Here is a 22,447-nt window from a genome sequence, read left to right as displayed (position 1 = left end):
GGCAGGGTATGAATGAGATGGTTTCCAGAGTCTTGTCCCTCCTTCCACCAACACCCCCACTTCGCCCCCAGAGGTACTCACGGTCTCAAACTTCTTGTCCGGGTAGAGGCAGGTCTCTCCTCCCGCCGTGAAGTTGCAGAAAACCCTGAGCGCATCTCTCGCGCAGCCCTGATTGGGGTCAATCCAGTATTCCCCTGCCGCAGAGCCAGGGGAGGATGAGCCAGGCGGACCCCACGGCTCCCCGCCCGCCGCGGGGAGGGGCGGGACCTCACCATCGGGTAGATGCGGGTAGTTGCGGTGCAACTCGCCGCACACGAGGCCTGGGCGCTCAGCCGTGCCCGGAGGGCGTCGCAGCTGCTCCAGCTCGAAGCTCAGCGACGTGATAGAAGCCAGCACCTCCTCTATGCCGTCCTCCAGGGCCCCCGGGCCCGGGATCGAGCGCCGGCGCCGGCGCAGCCCGTGCAGCTCCGGAGAGGGACCCTGGGTAGAGGTGGGGATGGAGGAAAGGAGGAGGGGAGAGACGCAGGAGGAAGAAATAGGGAGAGAGACGGGAAAAAATGAGAGCCGTGGGAGGCAGAGAGACACAGGGGTAGGGGGAGAGGAGAAAGGGGAGGGAGAGATACACACAGGGACAGGGGGAGATACAGGAAGGAGACAGACAGAAAGGCTCAGAGATGGGGAGAGGCCGAAGTGGAGAGACGATAAAAAAGAGACAGAACCAGGAAGTCAGGCAAAGGAGAGACAGAGACAGAGACAGAGAGAGGGCACGCCCAGAAGAGAGGAACAAAGACGAAACAGAGAAACAAAGATGACATAGTGAAACAAGTGTTTGAGATACAGAGAAAGACCAGGAAAGATGGACAGAAAAGATCTGGTCAGAGCCCCCATGGATGTCCCCGCTAAGCCGCCTCAACACAGCCTAGATCCTCCTTCAGCTTTTCAGCCACCTCCCTCCCCACCTGCACCCCCACGGAACACCTGGTGTGTGCTCCACCCAGTTCTGGCACTGAGGGACCCAAGAGGGACACACTCCAACATAGCCCCTGGGGAACTCACCGGCGCGCCAGGGGGACCTGGGGGTCCGGTGTCTCCACGGAGACCTTGGGATCCCTGTAGGGAGAAGTCATTTGGGTAGGAACTCTGTCTATGGAGACCCCTGCCTGCCAACACACACACACACACACACACACACAGAGCACTGGGAGAAGGACCCGCAATTTTCAGCACCAAACATAAACTGCAAATTTTCTTTCCATATTTGAACATCTCTGAAATCAGCATCTTAACGTCTATGACAAGTCATAGTTTACTTGGCAGAACTGTTTTCTTCTGTAGCCGTTTACAAAATAATAGCTCATCTTACAACGGATGGCATCTTAGATTTGATAAAATACAATAGTAGGTGTTGAAGAAATATTTGTTGAATGCCTGACAGACTGAATAAATAAATGAATGAATGCAAAGGCACTGAGGGTTCTGGAGCAGTGAATGGGAGCTGGGCAGCTGGGATACGGGAGCCCAAGGGAACAGTGAGTACTCACCGGGGACCCCTTTGAGCCTTTCGGTCCTGGAGGACCCTGTGGGGTACAAATAGGAAGAGCTGGAGTCCTGGCTGGCCCAACAAGGCGACCCCACCTCACAAACCCCTCATACTCACCACCACACCTCGGGGCCCAGGGTGGCCCAGAGAGCCGATGGGACCAGAGGAACCCTGGAGAAAGGGCATCAGAGTCAGCATTGATGGGGTTCATCCCTATGGTCCAGATGCATCCCCCAGACAAGCCTCCAGTTCCCTCCAAAGAAGACCCCAAACCGCAGACGCAGCCTTCAACCTTCAAGTCCCCAGACAGAGCCTCCCATCTGCCCCAGACACAACCCCTATTATTCTAGACCTAGGCTTCCCAAACCCCCACACCCACAGTCGCCAAATAAACCTCACTTCTGCCTTCCCACCCACCCTCTAAACACGATCTTCCCACTCGGGGCAGGACACACACTCACAGGTTCTCCCTGGAGGCCAAGGGGGCCTTGAACTCCTGGCAACCCCCGATCCCCTTTCTCACCAGCCTCCCCAGGGGGACCGATGAGACCAATTAATCCAATGTGGCCCTAGAAGATAGAAGAGACACATGTGGGGAAAGAAATGGGGGTGGAGGGTTGGGAGACTTTTCTCCTAGAGCCTTGGAGTAGTGAGTTTGGGAGCAGAGTTGACCCCAATCTCCTAGTCCCCTGGCTATGGAGGGAGGGGAAGGTGGAGGAGAGGGAGGTAAATGGGGGAGGAGAATAATGGAAGGTGGTATTCTTACCTTTTCCCCCTTGAGGCCAGCATCTCCCTTCAGCCCTGGGAGGCCAGAGGGTCCCTGGAAGGAGAGTTAGGGTCAGTTGGTGAGTCTCAAACAGAAAGCCTCAAGGTCCATGGAAGTGACTGGGGGATGGTCAAATGGGAAATTACCCAGATTTCAAATGGAGTTAGCGGGGAAGTGGTGATAGAGGTGGTCAGGAAAGAGGAGGGATGATGAGAGATAAATGAAGGGGTTTGTTGGAGGATGGCCAACAGGAACGGTCAGTGGTCAACATCAGTGTAGACTATTTAGATGGTCAGTTTGGTCAGTGTAGACCATCAAGATGGATGGGCAGTGTGGGTGGCCAGTGTGGACCATTGAGGTGGAGGGTCAGTGTGGGTGGCCAGTGTGGACCATCGAGGTGGAGGGTCAGTGTGGGTGGCCAGTGTAGACCATCGAGGTGGAGGGTCAGTGTGGGTGGCCAGTGTAGACCATCAAGATGGAGGGGCAGTGTGGGTGGCCAGTGTGGACCATCGAGGTGGAGGGTCAGTGTGGGTGGCCAGTGTAGACCATCAAGATGGAGGGGCAGTGTGGGTGGCCAGTGTGGACCATCGAGGTGGAGGGTCAGTGTGGGTGGCCAGTGTAGACCATGAAGATGGAGGGTCAGTGTGGGGGGCCAGTGTAGACCATCGAGGTGGAGGGTCCGTGTGGGTGGTCACTGTAGACCAATCGAGATGAGTGATCAGAGGAGATGGTTCGTACAGATGGTCAGGGTGGACCATCAGATGGATAGTCAGTGAGGGGTCAGTCTGCACCATCAGCACCCGGGGTCACTAGATGGTCACTGGAGGCCCAGTGTGACTGTCAGTGCTGGGACCTCAGGGATGAAGAAGTCTCTTACCAGGGGGCCAGGAGGGCCCAACTGTCCGGGAGGTCCCAGGAGGCCTGGTTCACCCTAGGGCAAAACAGAACATGGCGGGCTGCACTCTGCAAAAACCCAGTGTGGATGCCCCCTCCCCCCGCACCAGGGTCAGCTCCTCTCAACTGTGATGAGAAAGTACAAGATGGGAGCACATAAGGAGGGCCGATCCCACTGCCACCCTGTCCCTATTCCCATCCCACTCACCACAGGGCCGGGGATCCCTCGAAGACCCTCAGGCCCGACACGCCCAGGGGGCCCTCGAGCCCCCACTGGGCCTGTCCCCCCTGGGGGCCCATCAGGACCTGGTTCCCCCTGAAAAGGACAGGGTCAAGGGAGGGGCAGACAGAGTCAGGGGGTGACTGCCTCCTGACCCCCCAGCCAAGAACCAGCAGGGAGGAGGGAGGAGTTGGGGCACCCGCGGTGGTCACAGGTCCCTCCCCATTCTGAGGCCCAAGTGTTGGCCAACAGGTCAGGACAAGGACCCCTCCCTTGGCTGCGGGCACTTACCTTAGCACCTTTCTCCCCTTCTCTGCCTTCTCGACCCGTGCGACCAGAAGGACCCTGAGGGGAGAAAGTGAGTGGGGGGCTGTGAGGTGAGTGGGGGCTTCTGGGGGTGAGTGGGGGGCTTCTAGCGGTGAGTGAGGGCCTGTAGGTATGAGAGGGGGGCTTGTGGAGTGAGTGGGGGCCTGTAAGAGTGAGTGGAACAAAGTTGGAGCCAGGAAAGCCAGGAGGCGGGGTAAGGGGGCATCACTCACCCTTTTGCCAGGGGGCCCAGGGGGGCCAGGTTCCCCAGAAGCGCCAGATGGACCCTATGAAGATTATAACCACCAGGGTAGTTGAGGATGACGGTTTAGGATGCCTTTGATGTGAAGACAGCCTTCCCCAAACAGCATCCAGCACCAGCCATCTCCCGCCTCCGCCCTCAAGCTGCTCACATGCATGGTTAGGCCCCAGAGAGGCAAAGCGGTCACACCTACAGGGGCCCTGGGTGCCTCACTAACCCACTCTCCTGACCCCCAGTTCACCCACTCACCAGCCCCGACCCCCCTCTCCAGGCACCACATCCTCTCTTCCCCTACTCACCGGTCCCCCCACATCTCCAGGGCCTCCCTTCTCCCCCGCAGGACCATCTTGACCCTATGTTGGGGAGGACAAAGTCAGAAAGGGTCACGGGGGCACATGAGAATTTAGGACTGAGGTTTGGAAGAAAGTGAAGGTTATTCGCTCCATCAACCTTGCCAGGTCTGTGGGGGTTGGGGAGATGGGGACAGAATAGGGAAGATGCTGGGCTTTCGAGGAAGGAGGGGTCACACTCACTGAAACTCCAGGGTCTCCGGGGGGGCCTGGGTCTCCTGGGAGCCCTGTGGGGCCCTGGAACACAGAATGATGAATAATCACATCTCTGAATGATGGAGCATTCATTCCTTTATTCATTTAACCATGCCCAGGCACAGTTCTGGTTGTTGGGGATACATTGGTGAACAAAACACAAAATCCCAGCTCCGGTAGGAGGAACATTTTCGTGTTAACGTGAGCTAAGAATGGTCCATGCATCATCTCACTGCCTCCTCCCTGCTTGGGACTCACAGACAGAACTGACCTCAGAGAGGGGACCCAAGTGGTGGGGTGGTGAGATTCAAATTAAGGTCCCTCAGACTCCGAAGCTCCTCACTGCCCTCCCTCCCCACCCCGAGCCCCACTGCCATGGTGGGGGGCACTCAGCCTCCACCCTGGTGGCAAATCCCACATCAGCCAACTCTGACCCAGCATCAGTCTCAACCTTGACCTGTCCAGCACTGTTAGAACGACTCAGGGTGGAAGCAAGTTTGCCCCACTGCAATGACATATAACCACGGTGTTTTTATATTGATTCATTCTTTCACTCAATCATTCATTCATTCAGCCATGTTCTGGGGCTGCTTGTGGAATCAGCACAGTGGAGGATGGGACCCCTGGCTGGATGTTGGGGGGCAGGTTCAAGTTGACACACGTCCCCGCCTCCAGGTCTCTGCCTCCATGTGCCCCAGGACTCACCACGTTCCCTTTTCCTCCATCTTCTCCAGGGGGACCTTTCTTGCCTGGGGGTCCAGCAGCCCCAGATGGGCCTGCATCCCCCTTTTCACCAAATTCTCCCCTGGGCCCCTTTGCAGAAACAGAGGTCAGAGGTCAGAGTAGCCTGGCGTCTCCAAGGGTCAAGGGTTAGCATACCTGGACTCAGGAATCTGGGTGGCCTGGGACTTTCCTGGGGTCAGGGGTCAGAGTAGCCTAGACTGCCCAAGGGTCAGAGGTCAGAGAAATCTAAGATTTATAGGAGTCAGGGGCCAGGATGGTCCAGTTGCCCAGAGGTCATGGGCAAATTTGGGCCAGCCCGTGTGCCCCCCTGGAGTGAAGCAGAAAAGGGGTCCCCTCTGGGCAGCTCATCCCCAAGCTGGGGCTCGTGGTTTAGATCTGAGCCCCACCTGCCCCCTCAGCCCCACACCGTTGTGCAGTACACAACCTAGAGAACTTTATGTAGCACCCCTGAGATCTTTAAGGGCTCTGGCATCAAGATAACCGGGGATGCCCTTATGTCCTGGGTCAGTGGGTGACCTAGAGCTGCCCAAAGGTCACGGTGGCCCTAGATGCCCAGGGGTCAGAGATCCCCTGAGATGGATACAGGGGCACAGGACAAAGTCACTCACAGGGATGCCTGGGATTCCTGGGGGTCCCGGGTCTCCAGGCTCCCCTGGTTCACCCTGCAGGAGGCAAAGCGAAGGTGAGGAGAGGTCCCATCCTGGCAGCCAGAACAGCCACCCCCAGGAAGGACTGGTTGTGCCTCCCCCAACTCAGGCAGCCCCCTGTTCTCTCTCTCTCACCTTCTCACCCACAGCACCGGGCTGACCAACTCCCCCAGGCAGCCCTGGAGGACCCTGGAGAGACAGCAAGGGGTACAGGTGGGACTGTGGGATCCCAACAGCCCCTTCTTGGGAAATCGATGTCCTCACCTCTGAGGCATCCTGCCCTCCCCCAGAGTTCTCACCTCTGATCCGCTGGGGCCCTGGGGACCCCGAGGGCCCGGAGCTCCATGGGGACCCTATGGGACAGTCAGAATAGCATCCAGTGACCCCCATGATCCTTCGAAAAGCTCCAGTAACCACAAACACCACCTTTGATGCTGCTGACCTACATGCTGCTTAAAATAATGGGCTCTATGACCCCCCAAATCGATCTAATGGCCACCCCTGCCCTGCCCCCCCATTTTCCCCCATTGTCCATACCATGGACCCTACATCTCCAACTTCCCCCTTTTCTCCAGGAAGGCCTGGCATCCCCTGTGGAACAAAGAAGCAAAATTGGGGCACAAAGTGGGAAGGGCCAGAGGCTTGCACCCCCAAACTCAGACACCCACCTGCAGGCCAGGGGGGCCAATCACCCCAGTGAAGCCTCTCACTCCATCATCTCCTTTCTGCCCAAAGAGGCCCGGGGGTCCCCGGCGTCCCTGAGCCCCGTCTGCTCCCTGGGAGGAGGACAGGGCAGGGCACAGTTAGAGTGTGTGTCAAGGGTAGGAGACAGGCTCGAGGTCAAAGTCAGGATTGAGGTTCAGGGTTGAGATTAAGTTTGGGGAGGGTCAGGGTCAGGTTTGAAGTTGGGGGTGCAGGTTAAGGGTCAGGGTTTAAGAATGAAGTCAGGGGTTGAGTCAAAGTTTTGAGATGTACACTGGGTGGTGAGTCAGGCTCAAGTTGAGGTCCATTAAGGTCCAGATGGTGTTGAGATGTAGGGTTGGGCTTGAAGTCAAAGCCAAGGTGGATACAGAATTTGAGCTCAGGTTTGGGGTGAGCATTGGAGGGTGGGTCAGGACAGGAGTTAAGGGTAGGACTAGGTCAGGGTTCAGTTAATGTTGGATATGAAGATAAGGTTTAAGCTGGGATTGAGATTAAGGTCACAAGCAGCTTTGAGATTAGGGCTGCGATGGGATTCAGGGGTTGAGGTCAGGATTGAGTCAGATTCTCGGGTGAGTTCATGTGGAGTGTTGGCATGGAGGGGTAGGTCAGGGCTGGGTTTGACTTTGGACCTGAGTCACCATGAAGAACACTGTCCCTTCCCCAGAACACTGGAGATCCAGGGGACAGCCACAAAGCTGGGAGCACTCACCGGGGAGCCTGGGTGTCCCGCAGGACCCCGTATCCCTATTGGTCCAGGTGGGCCCTGGAGGAGGGAACAGAGTAAAAAACCCTCAGGTTCAAGACTGGGAAGGCGAGAACACTAGAGATGTCAATTACTGCACCCCTGTCCACTTCCCCCATCAGGAAGCTGCATTTCCCTCCCCGCGACCCTGCCTTCCTAGCCACCAATTCATGGGACCAGACACAGCATCTGGCCTAAGCTTGGCCCATCAGGACATTTGCCCAAAAGTCCCACCAGGACCCAGGGACTGAGCTGGCCCCCTGATGCTGGGCACTGCGGCTGAATTCCTGGAGGGAAGCTGGGGATGCTGTTGGTCCCTTTATTACAGGTAGCTTGAGTGGCTTCTGTTACTTGCGGGGGTCAAGATGGGTCTCAAGAAGGCAGGAAGCTCGGTGGCCTCCACCCCCCCTCCATCCTTCACATCCCTCTCCCCTCCCTGAGGACCACCGCTTTCACTGGGGCTCCCCACTCACCGCATCCCCCTTATCGCCTTTGCTGCCCTTGTGACCGGGGGCACCCACTTCTCCCTGCAAAGGAAACAGGATGAAGGGAGGACCCAGCCTCTCTCTACCTCCATCCTCCCCCCGTCCCTCGCCCTTCATGAACTCTCTCTCACCTTGTCCCCTTCCTCACCAGAAGGCCCCACAGCTCCAGGGGATCCGGGAAGCCCCAGGGGCCCTGGGATCCCATCTTTGCCAGTGGGGCCAGGGGGCCCACGTTCACCCTGATTGGGGGAGTGGAAAGGGGTATGTCAGGAGCCAAAGCAGAAATGAGATCCTGGTATGTGAAGGGTTGGGTCTTGGAGATGCCTGGGGAATGGCGTGGGGAGGTGGGCAGGCACTTACCGGGGACCCCTTCTCGCCTGCAGGGCCAACAGAGCCTTGGCCTCCACTTTGGCCAGGAAGTCCAATGCCCCCTGCTGGGCCTAGAGGACCGCGCTCCCCAGGGGATCCCTGAAAACAGGGGTGAAGGGTCAGGAATAATAGCAGTAGTGGTAGTTCTCATTTATTGGGGGATATTCAAGCAGCCAGGCCCTGGGTTTCATGGTTACCAGCACAACCAATCTGTTCCCCACACAGCAGCCAGAGGGCGCTGTGAACACCTGAGTCAGAGCACATGCCTCACCTGCCCACAGCCCTCTGTGGCTCCCGTCTCACTTGGAGAAAAAAAGTTCTCCTGGCAGCCCACAGGGCAATGCACGACCTGCCCCGCCTCTTCCCTGCCCTGTCTCTTCCCTGCCCCATCACTTCCCCGCCCTCACCTCCTCCCACTCACCCTCTGTTCACTTCCCTCCAGCTACACAGGGCTCCTCACTGTTTCCTCCAGCCTCAGGACTTTGCATATGCTGTTCCTTCTGCCTCGCACACTTTTCCCCCAGCCAACCCCATGGCTCCTCCCTCACCACCTTCAGGTCTCAGTACAAATGTCACCTTCTAAGGAGGCCTTCCCTGGCCAGCCTATGTCAACAGCTCTCCCCTGCCCTCCCCTACTCTGTGCTATTTTGCTTTGTGGCATTCATCACTGCTGATCCCTTATCTCCCTGACTAGATCATGGTAAACTCCAGGAGAAAGGAAGTTTTTAAACACTGATGTCTGGCATGCAGGTAAGTATGTGTCCGGCGGATACCCTCACTGAGATTTACGATTATCTAGGCGATGGGACTATTTTACAGACAGGGAAACTATTTTACAGATGAGGAAACTCACGGAGTGACACAACTGCCCGGCCAGTGAGTGGCAGAGATGGCTGTGACCCCAGCCTGTTGGGCTCCCAAAACAGCAGACTTGATCATGACAATACCCAGCTTCCCAGATAGCCTGAGACTCCTGCATCCTGCCCCCCACACAGCAGAAGGGTTCACACTTACATTGGCCCCGACCGGGCCCGGAGGGCCCTTGTCACCCTTCAAACCAGTAGGTCCCTGAGGAAGGAGATGATTCACAGTCAAGAGACCCCCGAAGTCAGAGAGTGGCATAGACATATATATACTACCAACTGTAAAATAGATAGCTAGTGGGAAGTTGCTGTATAACAAAGGGAGATCAACTCGATGATGGGTGGGTGATGCCTTAGAGGGTCATGACAGGGAGGGTGAAAGGGAGTCTTGGGAGGGAGGGGATATGGGGATATATGTATAAATACAGCTGATTCACTTTGGTGTACCTCAAAAACTGGCACAAGAGTGTAAAGCAATTATATTCCAATGATGAGCTTAAAAAAAAACAAGAGAGAGACCCCAAGGGTGCCCCCAAGTCCTGTCTTCAACCTGGGGGGCTCAGAGTTCCCACCCACTTCCCAGGCACTGAGGTTCAGGACACTGTCCCTCCTGCAGCCATTCTTTTACTCTCACATTTGCCCCTGCCCTGGGCCCCTCTTTCCTTCTCTGCTTCACAGCGCAGCCAGGAACGTGCAGGAGGAGCTCCAAACAATACTCACTGGCTCTCCGGGGGGTCCTTGAGGACCCGGGAAACCTCTGGGTCCAGGTGGCCCTTCCTTCCCAAGGGGTCCCAGTGGTCCCAGGTCCCCCTGCAGGAGTAGAGAGGAGGGAGGTCAGACTCCAGAGAAGGGGGGCATCTCCCCTCAATCTGTGAGTCTGGGCCCCCTCCCACATGGGGTTGATTCTGAGCGCGGAGGTGCTGTCCAGCCATTAAGGGACCCTTGGGGTCACTTGACGAGATCTCCCGTGGGGCAGGTCTTACCTTGGCCCCCTCTCTGCCTTCCAGGCCTGGAAGACCTTGTTCACCAGGAGGTCCAGGGGGGCCTGGGGGCCCCCTCTCACCCAGAGGCCCTGCTTCTCCTGTCTTTCCCTGGAGAGGTAGAAGGCTCATTGTGAACGGAGGTGGCTTGCAGTAGGGGTCTGCCTGAGATCACCTCCCCCTCCCCCAAACATCCCCAAACTGGTGCAAAACTGGGAGAACTGTGGGCTACACACTGACCTGAGGGCCCACGACACCAGCTGGTCCAGGTGGGCCTGTCTGACCTTGGAAGCCCTGAGGAGAAACATTAAAAAGAGGTATTGGGACTTCCCTGGTGGTACAGTGGTTAGGAATCCACGTGCCAATGCAAGGACCATGGGTTCAATCCCTGGTCTAGGAAGATCCCACATGCGTGGAGCGACTAAACCCATGTGCCACAACTACTGAAGCCCACACGCCTAGAGCTTGCGCTTTGCAGCAAGAGAAGCCACCACAATGAGAAGCCCGTGCACCGCAACAAAGAGTAGCCCCCGCTTGCCACAACTAGAGAAAGCCCGCAGTCAGCAATGAAGACCCAAAAGCATCAATGAAGATCCAGTGCAGCCAAAAACTAAATAAAAATTTTTTAAATTTTTTTTTAATTAAAAAAAAAAGGAGGTGTCATGGAGGGGAAGAAATGGAGAGCCTAATGGGGTCAGTGGTCAGAGGTCAAAGGGTTGCTCACCAATTCTCCTCTCTGTCCAGGGTGCCCAGGTCTCCCATCTTTCCCCTGGGGGCCCTGAGGGACAAGACGGGAGAGAGTTGAGGTACAGACAAGGAGTCTCCTCACTGCCTGGCTCCCCCTCCCCCTCTGCCAGCAGAGTAAGGTTACTTACAGGGGGACCTTTTGGTCCAGAGAAACCAGGAGGGCCTTGAAGACCTGGGAGGCCCTGAAATGGAAGCAGAAATCATTAATTCATCCCTCCTGCCTTCCCCCTGAGTCCCACATAATGACAATGGCATGTTGAGTGCTTCCTGCAGGCCAGGCATGGGGTCAAGCATTCTATGCTCAGGAAGTTATTTCATTCATCACTGCAGCCCTTTGGAATGGGAACTGTGGTTATTCCCATTTGATAGAGAGGGAAACCTCTCTGAGGCACAGAGAGGTTATGTGACTCGCCCAAGGTCACACAGCAGGTGAGTGGCAGAGCTAAGACTTGAACTCACAGCTCTCTGATTCCAGAGGCTCTTTCTGCATTCTGCATTATAATGTCTCCCCACCTTCTGGGCTTGTCTCCCACCCAGAATCCCTCTCTCTCTCTCTCTCTCTCTCACACACACACACACACACACACACACACACACACACACACTTACCTTTTCTCCAGGGAACCCAGGGGCTCCTTCCTGGCCCACATCACCCTAGGGTAAAATGAATACTCAGGCTGCAGAACATATTCAACAGGGAGGTATTGGAAGGGACTTGGTGAACCTGGGGCAGAGGGCCTGCATGGGGGGCCTGACCACCCACCCACCACATACCTTAGGGCCTGGTTGCCCTGTGGCACCTGGTTGCCCTCTCTCTCCATGGGAGCCCTGAATAGAAAAGAAGAAATGATTGGAAGTGAGAGGTGGGAGAGCCTAGGAGATGAGGCTGAGTCCTCTGGGTTCCCTCCCTCTGTGACCATCCAAAGACCACCAAAGTAACCCAAGCCCTCTTCCCACCCACCTCTCCCCTTGTAGCCCCTCCTTCCAGCCCCGACCCCCGTTTTCTTACTGGTGGTCCCCGCTCTCCTTCCAGGCCTGGCTGCCCGGCTTTCCCCTGGAACATAAATCAGATGAGGTGGAAGCAGAAGAGGGTGACGGTGAAAAGACATGACACAAACACACAAATGCAGCCAGTCAGGGACCTGGAAAGATATCTGCCCCACAGTCACTGGCAAGCCTTTCACTTACATACACACATAAATACAACTTACACATGCACCCATGCAAAGATCACAGACACCCAATTATATTAGGATTGTACCTACAGGGTCCACACATACAAGTGCATTTGCTCACATGGATGCCTATTTATCACAGCTGCATGGTATGTACACATGACTGCATGCCATCGCGGCATGCAAGGGGTGACCGTAGCTTCAAGATGACACACAGAGCTCATCGTGGAATATGTCCCTTGCACATGTGTCTAGACATGTATGTGCATGGATTCATGTAAGGACATGGTCCTGATAAACACAGCAGTATATAAACCCTCATGTGCATGTCATGTGTGTATTTCCCTATTCTTTCACACACTTCAACATGCCCCCTCACACGTGTACACCCATAGTCACACAACATACATACAGCTGGTGCCCTTGTTCACCCATTCACAGGCCCCTAGGCTGCAGCACCCAGACTCCGTCTGATCTGCACTGAAAGGCACATGGGACGCACATGTGCACACAGACACACAGGCACATATGCTGTAATGCCAGGTTGGATCATCTACATGTGCCCTGCATTGCATATTGGAATTTTTGTGCACACAAGTGCTTGCAGGCATAGACACAGCCAGCTGAGGCCCCACCTGCTACCACACACAGCCATACATGATGTTCCTCTCATGCAAGCTCTTCCCTCTCCCCTGACCCCTGGATCACAACTCACCCGCTTCCCTTTTTCTCCTAATGGTCCCAGGGGCCCAGGAAAGCCAATAGATCCCTGAGTCAAGAGAATGAGAGAGAAGAGATAGGGTGAGGAGTGGGTGGTGGGAAATGTTGGCACCCTCACCCCATTCAGCCATCCCACCTTTTCAAGCATTTCCAGGCCACTGATTCCAGAAGCTTCTTTGGTCCCTCCAGCTCCAGCCTCCTCCAAGGCAGACCTCAGCTCTCCTCTCCCCATTCTCCCCCCTTACTCACTCCCTTCCAGCCACACTGGCCTCTTTAATGCTACTCAGATACCAGTACATTCCTGCCTCAGGGCCTTTGCACTGGCTTCCTTTGCCTAAAATTCTCTTCTTTCAGATCCCCACAAAGCCAGCTTCTCATCATTTAGATATCATTCAAATGTCACCTCCTTGGAGTAGCCTTCTGCCACCATCTTGACCACCATATCCTCAGTCATGCTCTATTGTGTTGTCCTATATAGTTTTCCCTGTAATATTAGTATTGGAATGACCTTGCTCATCTGCCTTCTTATTCAATGATTAGGACATAATGCTCTGGTTTTATTCCCCATTGCCTGGCACATGGTGGGAACTTACAAAATATTTGTTAACTAACTAACTCTAGTACTTGCTTTCCTCCTTTTCTTGGAGGCATCCTCCCTTGACCTGGGGGAAGACATCATAGGGTCTGATATCCCCTCTCACCCCTCACTGTGTTTTGGATCCTAGATCCACCACTGGACAAGTGGTGTGGCTCTGGACAAATGGCTTAACGCCTCTGAGCATCAGTCTCCTTGTTTGTAGCCTGGGGATACCAACAATATCCTCCTTCACAAGGTTTTGGTTAGGATTAAATGGGATAGGAAAAAAATGGGTTTTTTTTTTTTCAGGTACTTGGCACATAGTATGTGTTCAAGAAATGTTAGCTGTCATTGTTATTCATGTTGATTATTACAAACTATAATGGACTGAATGTTGTGTCCCCCCAAAAGTCACATGCTGCAGCCTCAGTCCCTAGTGTGATCGTATTTGGAACCGGGGCCTTTGGGAAGTAAGTAGGTCATGAGGATGGGGCCCTTGTGAATGAAATTAGTGCTCTTATAAGAAAAAGAGAGAGACTAGATCTTTCCCTCTCCCTCTCCCTCTCTTCTATGTGAGGACACAGACAGAAAGTGTTCATCTACAAAACAGGAAAAGAGCCCTCACCAGAATCCAATCATGCTGGCACTCTAATCTCAGACTTCCAGCCTCTGGAAAAAGTTTCTGTTGCTAAACCACGTGGTCTAAGGTATTTTTATTCTAGCAACCCAAGCTGAATAAGACACTGACCTCAACTAAACCAACACATCAGGCCTCCTGTAATATATTCATTGCTTGATGTCCAAGACACACTGGTCGGTCTTGGCGTGTTCTAACCCCCGTGAATTTCTGCTCTAACAGGCTGAGTTCTGCTCTTAGTCTGGGTACCTTGAGTTAATTCCCAAACTTCTTTATGTCAGTTACCCTTGCTACTGGAGTCATGTGACTTAGTGAAAGCTTACAAAAACTGGTGAAATGTAGAAAGGGAAAAAAAAGATATCTATAAAATATGTTAAATGGAAAAGACTCAGTATAAAGGGAAGTCACTAAAAATAAAAAATCACTGTCAGATTAGGCAGGGCAAGATAGCTGTATCAGATCAAGATGCCAAAAGTGTGGAACTCGAGAATGATCCTGTACTCAGATTTCTTCCCATGTGTCTTTGAGTTTCTGCTCCATCTTAGGTAAATAAAAGCTATAAATCCTCACTGATGTAATATGGGTGTGGTTTAGGCAGAAAGACATGTCCTACCAATAGCCTCAATTATCAAAACATTGGCAGCCAAATGTACAGTTTTACATAAGTACATTCTATTTTAAGCTACAACTAATTCAAGATATATAAAATATGTATTTTTTATGATCCTCCTCCTTACTGACTCTTAGTCTGAACCAACCTCAATCATACCAAATAAGGAGGATCCTACAGTTTTATTATCACCAAAACCATCAACATGATTATGATCAAATTGATGAGGTAGATACTACTGGTATCTCCCTCTTGCAACTGAGAAAAGGGGTTCAATGTTCAAGGTCGTTTAGCAGGTAAAGGGTGACTTACTCAAGGTCACTTAGCAGATAAGGTTAGGTATTTGAGCCTCAGTTTGTCTGATGCCAAAGCCCACATATTATACTCTCAATGCCCCGTGGGGTGGACAGCTCACACCCTCAGATCACAGCCTGGACCCGCAGATGTTAATCAGTCTCTGAACCCCGCCCTTGCCCACTACCCGCCTCCTAACTTCTGACCTTAGCGCCTGGACGTCCTGGGTAACCTGGGAGACCTGGCACCCCAAGCTTGCCCTGCAGAGAGATTACGGGACAAAGGTTAGAGATTGCAACCTGGAGGTCAGTGGGGGAGGGGCAAGATGGCTGGGGCATGGTGGCAGGAGTAGGAGGGTGGGATTCAGGGGAACATGGGTTCAGGTCCTGGCCCCTGCCTGCTACGGGCATGTCCTTGGGCAGCTCATTCAACCATTCCAAATCTCAGTTTCCGTCTGTAAAATGGGGGTGGAGTGGGGTAAAAAAGTCTGTTGCCTATGGTGGTTATGGGGGTAAAAATAAGAAAATGTGCACGGAATTGCTCTGTAATGCTGAGCTGGGGAATTGAAGGAGCTGAGAGCTTCCTCAAGTTGGAGATAAAAGAGCAGAGGACAGAAGGCAAAGGGCCAGGGAGAACCTTGACTGCAGGCAGGAAGCTGGGATATAGCCTGGAGGAGGTGACCAGGTCCACTCACCTTCTCCCCAGCTGAGCCTGGGGGCCCCTCCTCACCAGCAAGCCCCTCCTGCCCCTTCAGCCCTTCAGGACCATCCTCTCCCTGAGGACCTGGGGGTCCAGGTTGCCCCTGGAATAGAAAAAAGAAGCCCTGACATCAGTCCTTTTGTCATCCTTGCTCCCACTAGCCCCCTGTCTTTGCCCCAGCTCACCCTCTCACTGTCTTTCCCAAGTCCCCCAGATCTGCCAGACCCCTTCTCTGGAGATCATCTTACCCGATCGCCTTTAAGTCCCACATCACCCTTGAAGCCTGGGAAGCCATCCTCTCCCTGGGTAGAAGAAAATACAGAGATCAGATGTCAGGGCTTCAGGGAAGGGACACAACCAAAGCCCCATTACTAGGGCTCTCCCCTCAAGGAATCCCCGCCCTTCTCACCTTCTCTCCTTTCTCCCCCTGGAGGCCCCGGTTGCCAGAGGTACCCTGAAAAATAAAAAAGCTCTCAGGATCCCCCCCCCCGCCCCACTTAAGAAGGGCCCCAAACTCACCCCCCTGCCCTGAAATAGCCAGGACAGTCCCAAAAGGATGTCGGACTGGAGGCAGGGGGGAGGGAGGGCAGCCCCAGAGGAAATTATCTTTCCCCAAAGTCTGCTGGTATGGTGTGCAAAAGGCTGGCTCTCCCCCGTCCATTCCTACTGGCAGCCTCCCAAGGTCATCTGTGTGGGGGTGTACAGGGAAAGCCAAATTTCCGAGTAATTGATTCCCATCTCCTGGGGACACTGTGTCCACAGTTCCTTCTGGCAGGAGAAAGAGGATGAACATTCCAGGCCCCAGCTTCATTCTAAAGGCAAAGGAATGTTTCCCATTGTGCTGGCTACAATGCGACTCTGTGCCTGGCAACAAGGGGAGTCTGTGCTTGGCTACAGCGAGACTGCTCAGTGCAAGCCCAGATGCTGCTCACACCAAATTCTGGGCTTGGGCCACAAGAAAAGCTGCACTTGGCTACAATGTAACTGAGCTCAGCTGACTAAAATGAAATTGTACTTGGACACAAGTTAACTATGTTTTAACAATAGCATGACTGTTTCCAGCCACTGGGGAGACACAATATAACTAAACTCAGTGACTACAACAAAATTATACTTGGATAGAGATTAACTATGTGTTTTGACAATAGCATGACTGTCTCTAACCACAGGGCAATTCATTGACCACAATGTAACCGAGCTTGGCTACAACTGTTCTCTGGCCATGGCTACCACCTAACTAGACCCAGCAACAACACAGCCTTCAACTATATATAGAAAACTATGCCTGGTTACAATGGAACTCTGAGTTTGGACACCCACAGGACTTTGTGGCCAGCTACAATACAACCACCTCCTTGGTTATAGTGTAACTAAGCTTGTCTATAATGCAAAAATGTGAGGAGTAGGCTTTTGGCTACCACCAAACTCTGTTCTTAGACTATAGGTAATGGGTACCTGTACTTGGCTACAATGTAACTGGACTCAGCTACCACGGAGAATTGAATTCCAATGTCCCTGCACTTGGTCAACAGTGAATCTCTATTGCATACAGCTCTCAGCTTGTCCCAGCATTTCTGGGCTTGTAGATTATATGGCTCCGGGCTTGAGCTTTAAAACAACCCTCTGCTTAATTACAATGTGCTGGATTTGGATGTGATGTGTGTGCTTACAGTGAAATGGGTTCAGCCTCTAATGGGTTTAACTGTTCTCAACTACAAGGTGTCAGCTATGCTATAAAGTTACCCTTTGACTATTCAGCTCCAAAGTAACACATTCTACCATATATTGTCACTCCCACCACACCTTGCCTGGCAGACTGATTCCTTTCATCATATGTACAGAATTTTCTGATGGGGCTGGCTCTCCGAAGTCAATGCTAATGAATCAACCCTATCTGCAGGGAATTACCTGGTTGTCCGGTGGTTAGGGCTCCACACTTTCACTGCTGAGGGCCTGGGTTCGATCCCTGGTCGGGGAACTAAGGTCCCATAAGCCACGTGGCATAGCCCCCCAAAAAACAAAAAAAAACCTACCTGCAGGCCCCAAGTATCACTTACCTTCACACCCCGAGGTCCAGGATAGCCCAGAGGGCCTGCCGACCCTGCTGGACCCTGAGATGGAGATAAGATCAGTGTCATCCTGTTCTTCCCCTGCCATGTTCCCAGTGCCCTCATCTCTCTCCTCATTATTAGCCCCTGGTTCCTAGCCCTGTCTGCCAACCCTCATCCCCATATCAGCCCCCTGCAGGTCACTCACCTGGGCCCCTTTTTCTCCTGTTGGGCCCTCAAGACCTGGGTGACCCTGAGAGAAAAACATTCTAAGTTGTCAGAGGACTGCTTTGCCATCCAAATTCCCAAGCCTCCCCCTTTCTCCTTCCTCCTTCTCCCAGAATCCAGTTCTTACCAGGGGACCATCAGATCCTGGGTTGCCTGGAATTCCTGGGTTTCCAGGGGGACCCTAAAAGAAGATGAATAGTAGAGGGAGACAGAGGGTCTCAGAGCCTGGCATGCCACCAGGAACATCCCCTACTCAGACATGCAGCTGAGAATAATCAGATTCTACTGGCCAGGAAATCTATGCTCAGCTCTTCCAAACTTGGTGTGTGACCCTGGACAAGACCCCTCCCCTCTCTGTGCCTCAGGAATCCTCTGCTTCTGGGAGGGTTGAGACAAGAGATGTAAAAACAGTGTGAGAGACATGCTGGGGTGGTGGACTCCACCCACAGCGCCTCCAATACACAGCTCCATCTGAAGAGGGGTGGGTCTATGCAGGCATGATGTGACGCCACATGTCCTAGATAGTTGACAAGTCTAGAGGCAGGCACTTGGCCCAGATAAGCCAATCAGACTCTCTCCTCAAATTTTGGGGTAAGGGACACCTTGCCTCATAGAAACTATGATCAGATGGATTTGGATAAAGAAACTGTAAGGTCATAAGGAGCTGGGGACTGACACAGTGACAGAGCAGCACAAGATTGTGTAGAAATAGAAGCTGGGGGTAAGAACAGACTAAGATGTAACTAGAAAGGAGCCTGTCTTTCAGGGGAGATGGAAACAGATGTGCAGAGGGAAAAGGTGACACCACAAGACCCCAGAGAAAGGGATTTCCTGGCTCATGAATCTTGGTAATATTTTCTATGGCTGACTCCTGAGGGTTCCCCTGTGTCCTGACAATACCCTCTTATGATCTAGCCTTGGTGGAATTCTATTTCTGGCAATCAACCCTTCCCCAGCAATGGCACTCGGTAACTCTGAGCTTGTTTAAGGAATGTTGCAATTTATCATTATCCAGGGCTTACAAAAGGGGCCCTGGTTGGAAGCCTTTCCTGTAGGCAGAGTTGAAGGAAAAAGATATTGGGAGAGAGGAGGAGGGAGAGAGAGCTGTCACTCACCTTCTCCCCAGGAGTGCCAATGGGTCCCTGAGGGCCAGGGATTCCCTGGAGACATGTTTAAAAAGAGGGAGAAGAAAAGCATTAGAAAGGGGCAGCAAGTGCAGAGGTTGAGGAGGCTAGGAGTGGTCCCTGACCGTGGCTGACCACCACCACCACCCCACCTCATTATCGGGAAAGATAACTCAAACCTGGGATCCAGGATTTCCCTGTTGTCCTGGGGGGCCTGGTTCTCCTGGAGGACCCTGGGGGGAAAATGAGGGCCCTGTGAAGCTGAAAGGGATTACGGTGTTGAGGTGTTTGTGAATTTGAAATGTGGGGTCATGGGAGTGGACAAGGATATGGATGGTCCTAGGGTCAGAGTGTCAGAAAGCATCAGGGTCGGAACACGTACCACATTTCCTTTGGCACCGGGAGCACCATCACTTCCAACTACACCCTGGGGGAGGAGAGGGTGTGAGACCGGGGCAGACACATGCACAGGAGCCTGCGTCTGAGACACTGGGAGGCACAGGTGAAAAGGTGAGTGGGCAGAGAAGCCGGGCAACAGAAATGGACATGCAGAGGAGAAAGAGATGAGAAAAGGACCAACAGGGATGTAGCGAGACAGCGACATTCTCACCGGGCGTCCCAGGGGGCCAGGGGAGCCTCTAGGGCCAATCAGTCCTCGGGGGCCCTGCAAGGAAGTAGGAGTGTTATTCCAGCATCACTGCTCTGAAGCCCTATGAGTCCTGCCTCCCTCCCCTGTGCCAGGCAAGGGGTCCAGGGGTTCCTGATACTCACCGGCTCCCCAGCCTGACCAGTGGGCCCTGGAGGTCCCTCTGCTCCCTGTGGGAAAGCAAATCACTTGGGGAGGGGGGGAGGTATAACCCTCAGAGAATCACCTCCCCTCATCTGGGCAGCCCCTTCCAGGGAATCTCAGAGTCAGAGCATGTGGCAGGATCTAGCCGACTGAACATATGTGATTCGATTCGGGCCTCTGACCTCAATCCTAGAGCTGCAACCCTAGGCTTCACTTCTTAACTCTTGTACTAACCCTCAGTGCTCAACCTGTCTCTCTGAGTCCCACTGAGGTCTCCTGACTCTCCAGTGCAGACCTTCACCCCTCGCCCAGTCTCTTGAATGCCCTTTTGCTCTTATTCTGGCTTTCTAGCTTCCAAACCACCCCTCACGTCTCTTCCAAGCGTACCTTCTCACCGTCCTCTCCTGGGGGCCCAGGTTGCCCCACGTGACCAAAGTCACCCTGGAGTGGGGAATGCAGAGCGTAGTTCAGATTCAAAAGTCGGGGGTGGATACCAGCCCCCCCATCCCCCGCAGGAAAGGAGATGGGGTATGAGGGGTGAGGACTCAGACGCAGGGATGCAGGCTCTGACATCGGGGGTGCGGAGGGTGTCATGAACACTAGGAGGGGGCTTGGATGTGGGGGAGGGGCCTCACACACTCACCCTTTGGCCCTTCTCACCCGGCAGCCCTGGCAGGCCCTCAAAGCCCCGGTCACCCTGCAAAAAGAAACGCCAGCTGAGCCTTGAATCCTCTACCCTGACGGTCACTCCAAGTCTCAGTCCCGGCCCCATCACCTACCTTAGGTCCTGTGCCCCCTGGGAGGCCTCGAGCCCCATCTGCTCCAGAGCGGCCCTATGGGGGAGGTGACGTCATCAAGATATCTACTACCAAGTATCGAGCACCTTCCTCATGCAGTGGCTTGTGCTGCAGGCTCCTCTGTGTACCAATTTAACCTCTCAAATATATCTCGAACCCACCCATTTTTCTTCATTCCTAGCCCCCTTTCTCTAGTCCAAGTTATCATCACAGAAATTAAGAACCCTTATCTTCAGTCTCCATTAATCTCCCTGCTGTATGAGCCTCATGGAACTTTAAAACTATCTAGAATTATCTTGTTTATTGCTTCCCCCAATATGCCAGTCTTTTCTTTTGCACATGCTGTTCCTTCTACTTGGAATGGGCTTCCTCTCCTGTTTCCCTGATTATACCTCAGACCTCAGTTCAAGCATCATTCCTCTGCAAGTCCTCCCAGACTCAGTAACCTGGCTAGATTCCTTTGTCACATCCTCAGCGGACTGTCATTCCCTGTCCTCAGTGCTCTTATCCCACCAATGACACCAGCAGACTCTGGGAGCATGGAGCCAAGGCTCATGTGGGGTGTTGAGAGATGGATAAGAGATGACTTGAGGACCTAGGTGTCACTCACCATCTTTCCCTCTCGGCCAGGGGGCCCAAGAGGTCCCTGAAGGCCTCTGGGGCCCTAGAAAAAGAAAAGGAGGGAGAAAAAGGACTTAGTTTAAATCATTCCCTAGGGAGGGCAGTAATTGCAAGGGTGTCCCCAGCCCCTTTGCCATTTTCCCCAACTAGCACTTTATCCTGTAGCTCTGGAAGAAGACCCTTCCCATCCAACCCTGTCCCCAGCCCCACCAATCTCACCTGTGGCCCCATTTCTCCCATCTCTCCTTTCAGACCTGGATATCCAGGGAGACCCTTGGAGGAAGAAAGATGGGGTGATACAGTTAGAGGGAGTTTGCCCTTCTCCACTGATGTGTCCCTTTCCTCCATGCAGCCTCCTTACTCACCACGGGGCCTGGGCGTCCAGTGAGCCCCACTGGGCCAGGGGGGCCTTTCATAGAGAGCTGAAGAGACATAGAGGAGCAGGGCTTCAGGTCTCCCATGCCCCCACAAAGCCAACATCAGGAATTAAATATCCACCTGTCTCCTGACTATCCACCATCTCCCACCTCTGTCATTCTCTCAATGTCCTCCCATTACCCCCGACAGTCTCCCAATTATCCTCCACTCACCTGAGCCTGTTGCAGGACTGCCTGAGCCTGGGCCTGCTGGAAGGAGACTGGGGGTCCTTTGAGGGAGCCTCTTTCAAACTGGAACTAGGGGGGCAACTAGTAGTGAGGGGAGCCTCCAGGAGAGGCCCCCATCCTGGGTCAGGATGCTACTCCCCAAGGCTGTGCCACCCTAGCGCCCTCTTACCGGTACCATGATCACAGTGCCTGGTAGACCCCGGATCCCATCAATGCCAGGGATTCCTGGGAGGCCAGCAGGGCCCTGAGAAATGGAGAGAGGCAGAGAGGGATGGAGGTAGAGAGATGGAGGAAAGGATGGACAGAAGAGGAGACAGAGAGAAACAGAGGGGAGAGGAGGAGAGAGATAGAGAGGTGAAGGCAGATAGATGGAGAGAGGGAGGCAGGGAGAGACAGCGAGAAGAGACAGAAGGCAAGAGAAAGACAGAGAAATGGAAGGAAGAAGAAAGAGTCATAAAAGGTGGAAGAGACAGAAACAGAGGCAGACAGACAGACAAAGAGAAATGAAGAAATGGGCACAGAGACATAGGGAGAAAGACAGAGATGAAAGACACTCAGGGATAGAGACAGAAGGAGTAAGGCAGGGGATGGGCCCCCAAGAGACAGAAAAGGAGCCAGAATGATAGTTCACAGACGGGGAGAAAGATGCACAGGAGGGGTCAGTGCCAGCTCCAAGGTGATGTTCCCAGTCCCAGCCATGCTCCCAGCTT

The 22,447-nt window shown here is 53.6% G+C and overlaps 1 protein-coding gene across 5 annotated transcripts in view; it reads right to left on the bottom strand.

Moving 5' to 3' along the window:
* The window catches only part of COL5A3 (collagen type V alpha 3 chain), a 38,402-nt gene that overhangs the window by 5,945 nt on the left and 10,010 nt on the right, over positions 1–22,447 (bottom strand). For all 5 annotated transcript variants that reach the window (XM_057709133.1, XM_057709132.1, XM_057709136.1 and 2 more), the window contains 53 exons: positions 21,907–21,981; positions 21,723–21,806; positions 21,498–21,554; positions 21,352–21,405; positions 21,122–21,175; positions 20,494–20,547; positions 20,358–20,411; positions 20,102–20,155; positions 19,696–19,740; positions 19,535–19,588; positions 19,307–19,351; positions 19,104–19,157; positions 18,916–18,960; positions 17,928–17,981; positions 17,781–17,825; positions 17,582–17,635; positions 15,934–15,978; positions 15,773–15,826; positions 15,520–15,627; positions 15,032–15,085; positions 12,703–12,756; positions 11,822–11,866; positions 11,587–11,640; positions 11,422–11,466; positions 10,941–10,994; positions 10,790–10,843; positions 10,306–10,359; positions 10,069–10,176; positions 9,806–9,895; positions 9,237–9,290; positions 8,214–8,321; positions 7,985–8,092; positions 7,842–7,895; positions 7,336–7,389; positions 6,593–6,700; positions 6,462–6,515; positions 6,224–6,277; positions 6,060–6,113; positions 5,886–5,939; positions 5,239–5,346; positions 4,522–4,575; positions 4,288–4,341; positions 3,960–4,013; positions 3,712–3,765; positions 3,409–3,516; positions 3,184–3,237; positions 2,307–2,360; positions 2,002–2,109; positions 1,658–1,711; positions 1,542–1,577; positions 1,057–1,110; positions 273–480; positions 82–194 (listed from right to left, as the gene is read on the bottom strand). In XM_057709133.1, the coding sequence (XP_057565116.1) occupies positions 82–194; positions 273–480; positions 1,057–1,110; positions 1,542–1,577; positions 1,658–1,711; positions 2,002–2,109; positions 2,307–2,360; positions 3,184–3,237; positions 3,409–3,516; positions 3,712–3,765; positions 3,960–4,013; positions 4,288–4,341; positions 4,522–4,575; positions 5,239–5,346; positions 5,886–5,939; positions 6,060–6,113; positions 6,224–6,277; positions 6,462–6,515; positions 6,593–6,700; positions 7,336–7,389; positions 7,842–7,895; positions 7,985–8,092; positions 8,214–8,321; positions 9,237–9,290; positions 9,806–9,895; positions 10,069–10,176; positions 10,306–10,359; positions 10,790–10,843; positions 10,941–10,994; positions 11,422–11,466; positions 11,587–11,640; positions 11,822–11,866; positions 12,703–12,756; positions 15,032–15,085; positions 15,520–15,627; positions 15,773–15,826; positions 15,934–15,978; positions 17,582–17,635; positions 17,781–17,825; positions 17,928–17,981; positions 18,916–18,960; positions 19,104–19,157; positions 19,307–19,351; positions 19,535–19,588; positions 19,696–19,740; positions 20,102–20,155; positions 20,358–20,411; positions 20,494–20,547; positions 21,122–21,175; positions 21,352–21,405; positions 21,498–21,554; positions 21,723–21,806; positions 21,907–21,981 (3,516 nt within the window). The remainder of the gene's footprint in view (positions 1–81; positions 195–272; positions 481–1,056; positions 1,111–1,541; positions 1,578–1,657; positions 1,712–2,001; positions 2,110–2,306; positions 2,361–3,183; positions 3,238–3,408; positions 3,517–3,711; positions 3,766–3,959; positions 4,014–4,287; positions 4,342–4,521; positions 4,576–5,238; positions 5,347–5,885; positions 5,940–6,059; positions 6,114–6,223; positions 6,278–6,461; positions 6,516–6,592; positions 6,701–7,335; positions 7,390–7,841; positions 7,896–7,984; positions 8,093–8,213; positions 8,322–9,236; positions 9,291–9,805; positions 9,896–10,068; positions 10,177–10,305; positions 10,360–10,789; positions 10,844–10,940; positions 10,995–11,421; positions 11,467–11,586; positions 11,641–11,821; positions 11,867–12,702; positions 12,757–15,031; positions 15,086–15,519; positions 15,628–15,772; positions 15,827–15,933; positions 15,979–17,581; positions 17,636–17,780; positions 17,826–17,927; positions 17,982–18,915; positions 18,961–19,103; positions 19,158–19,306; positions 19,352–19,534; positions 19,589–19,695; positions 19,741–20,101; positions 20,156–20,357; positions 20,412–20,493; positions 20,548–21,121; positions 21,176–21,351; positions 21,406–21,497; positions 21,555–21,722; positions 21,807–21,906; positions 21,982–22,447) is intronic.

This window comes from Hippopotamus amphibius, chromosome 15 (genome assembly GCF_030028045.1).
Source record: "Hippopotamus amphibius kiboko isolate mHipAmp2 chromosome 15, mHipAmp2.hap2, whole genome shotgun sequence".
NCBI lineage: Eukaryota > Metazoa > Chordata > Mammalia > Artiodactyla > Hippopotamidae > Hippopotamus > Hippopotamus amphibius.
This window is presented reverse-complemented; position numbering and strand designations above follow the sequence as displayed.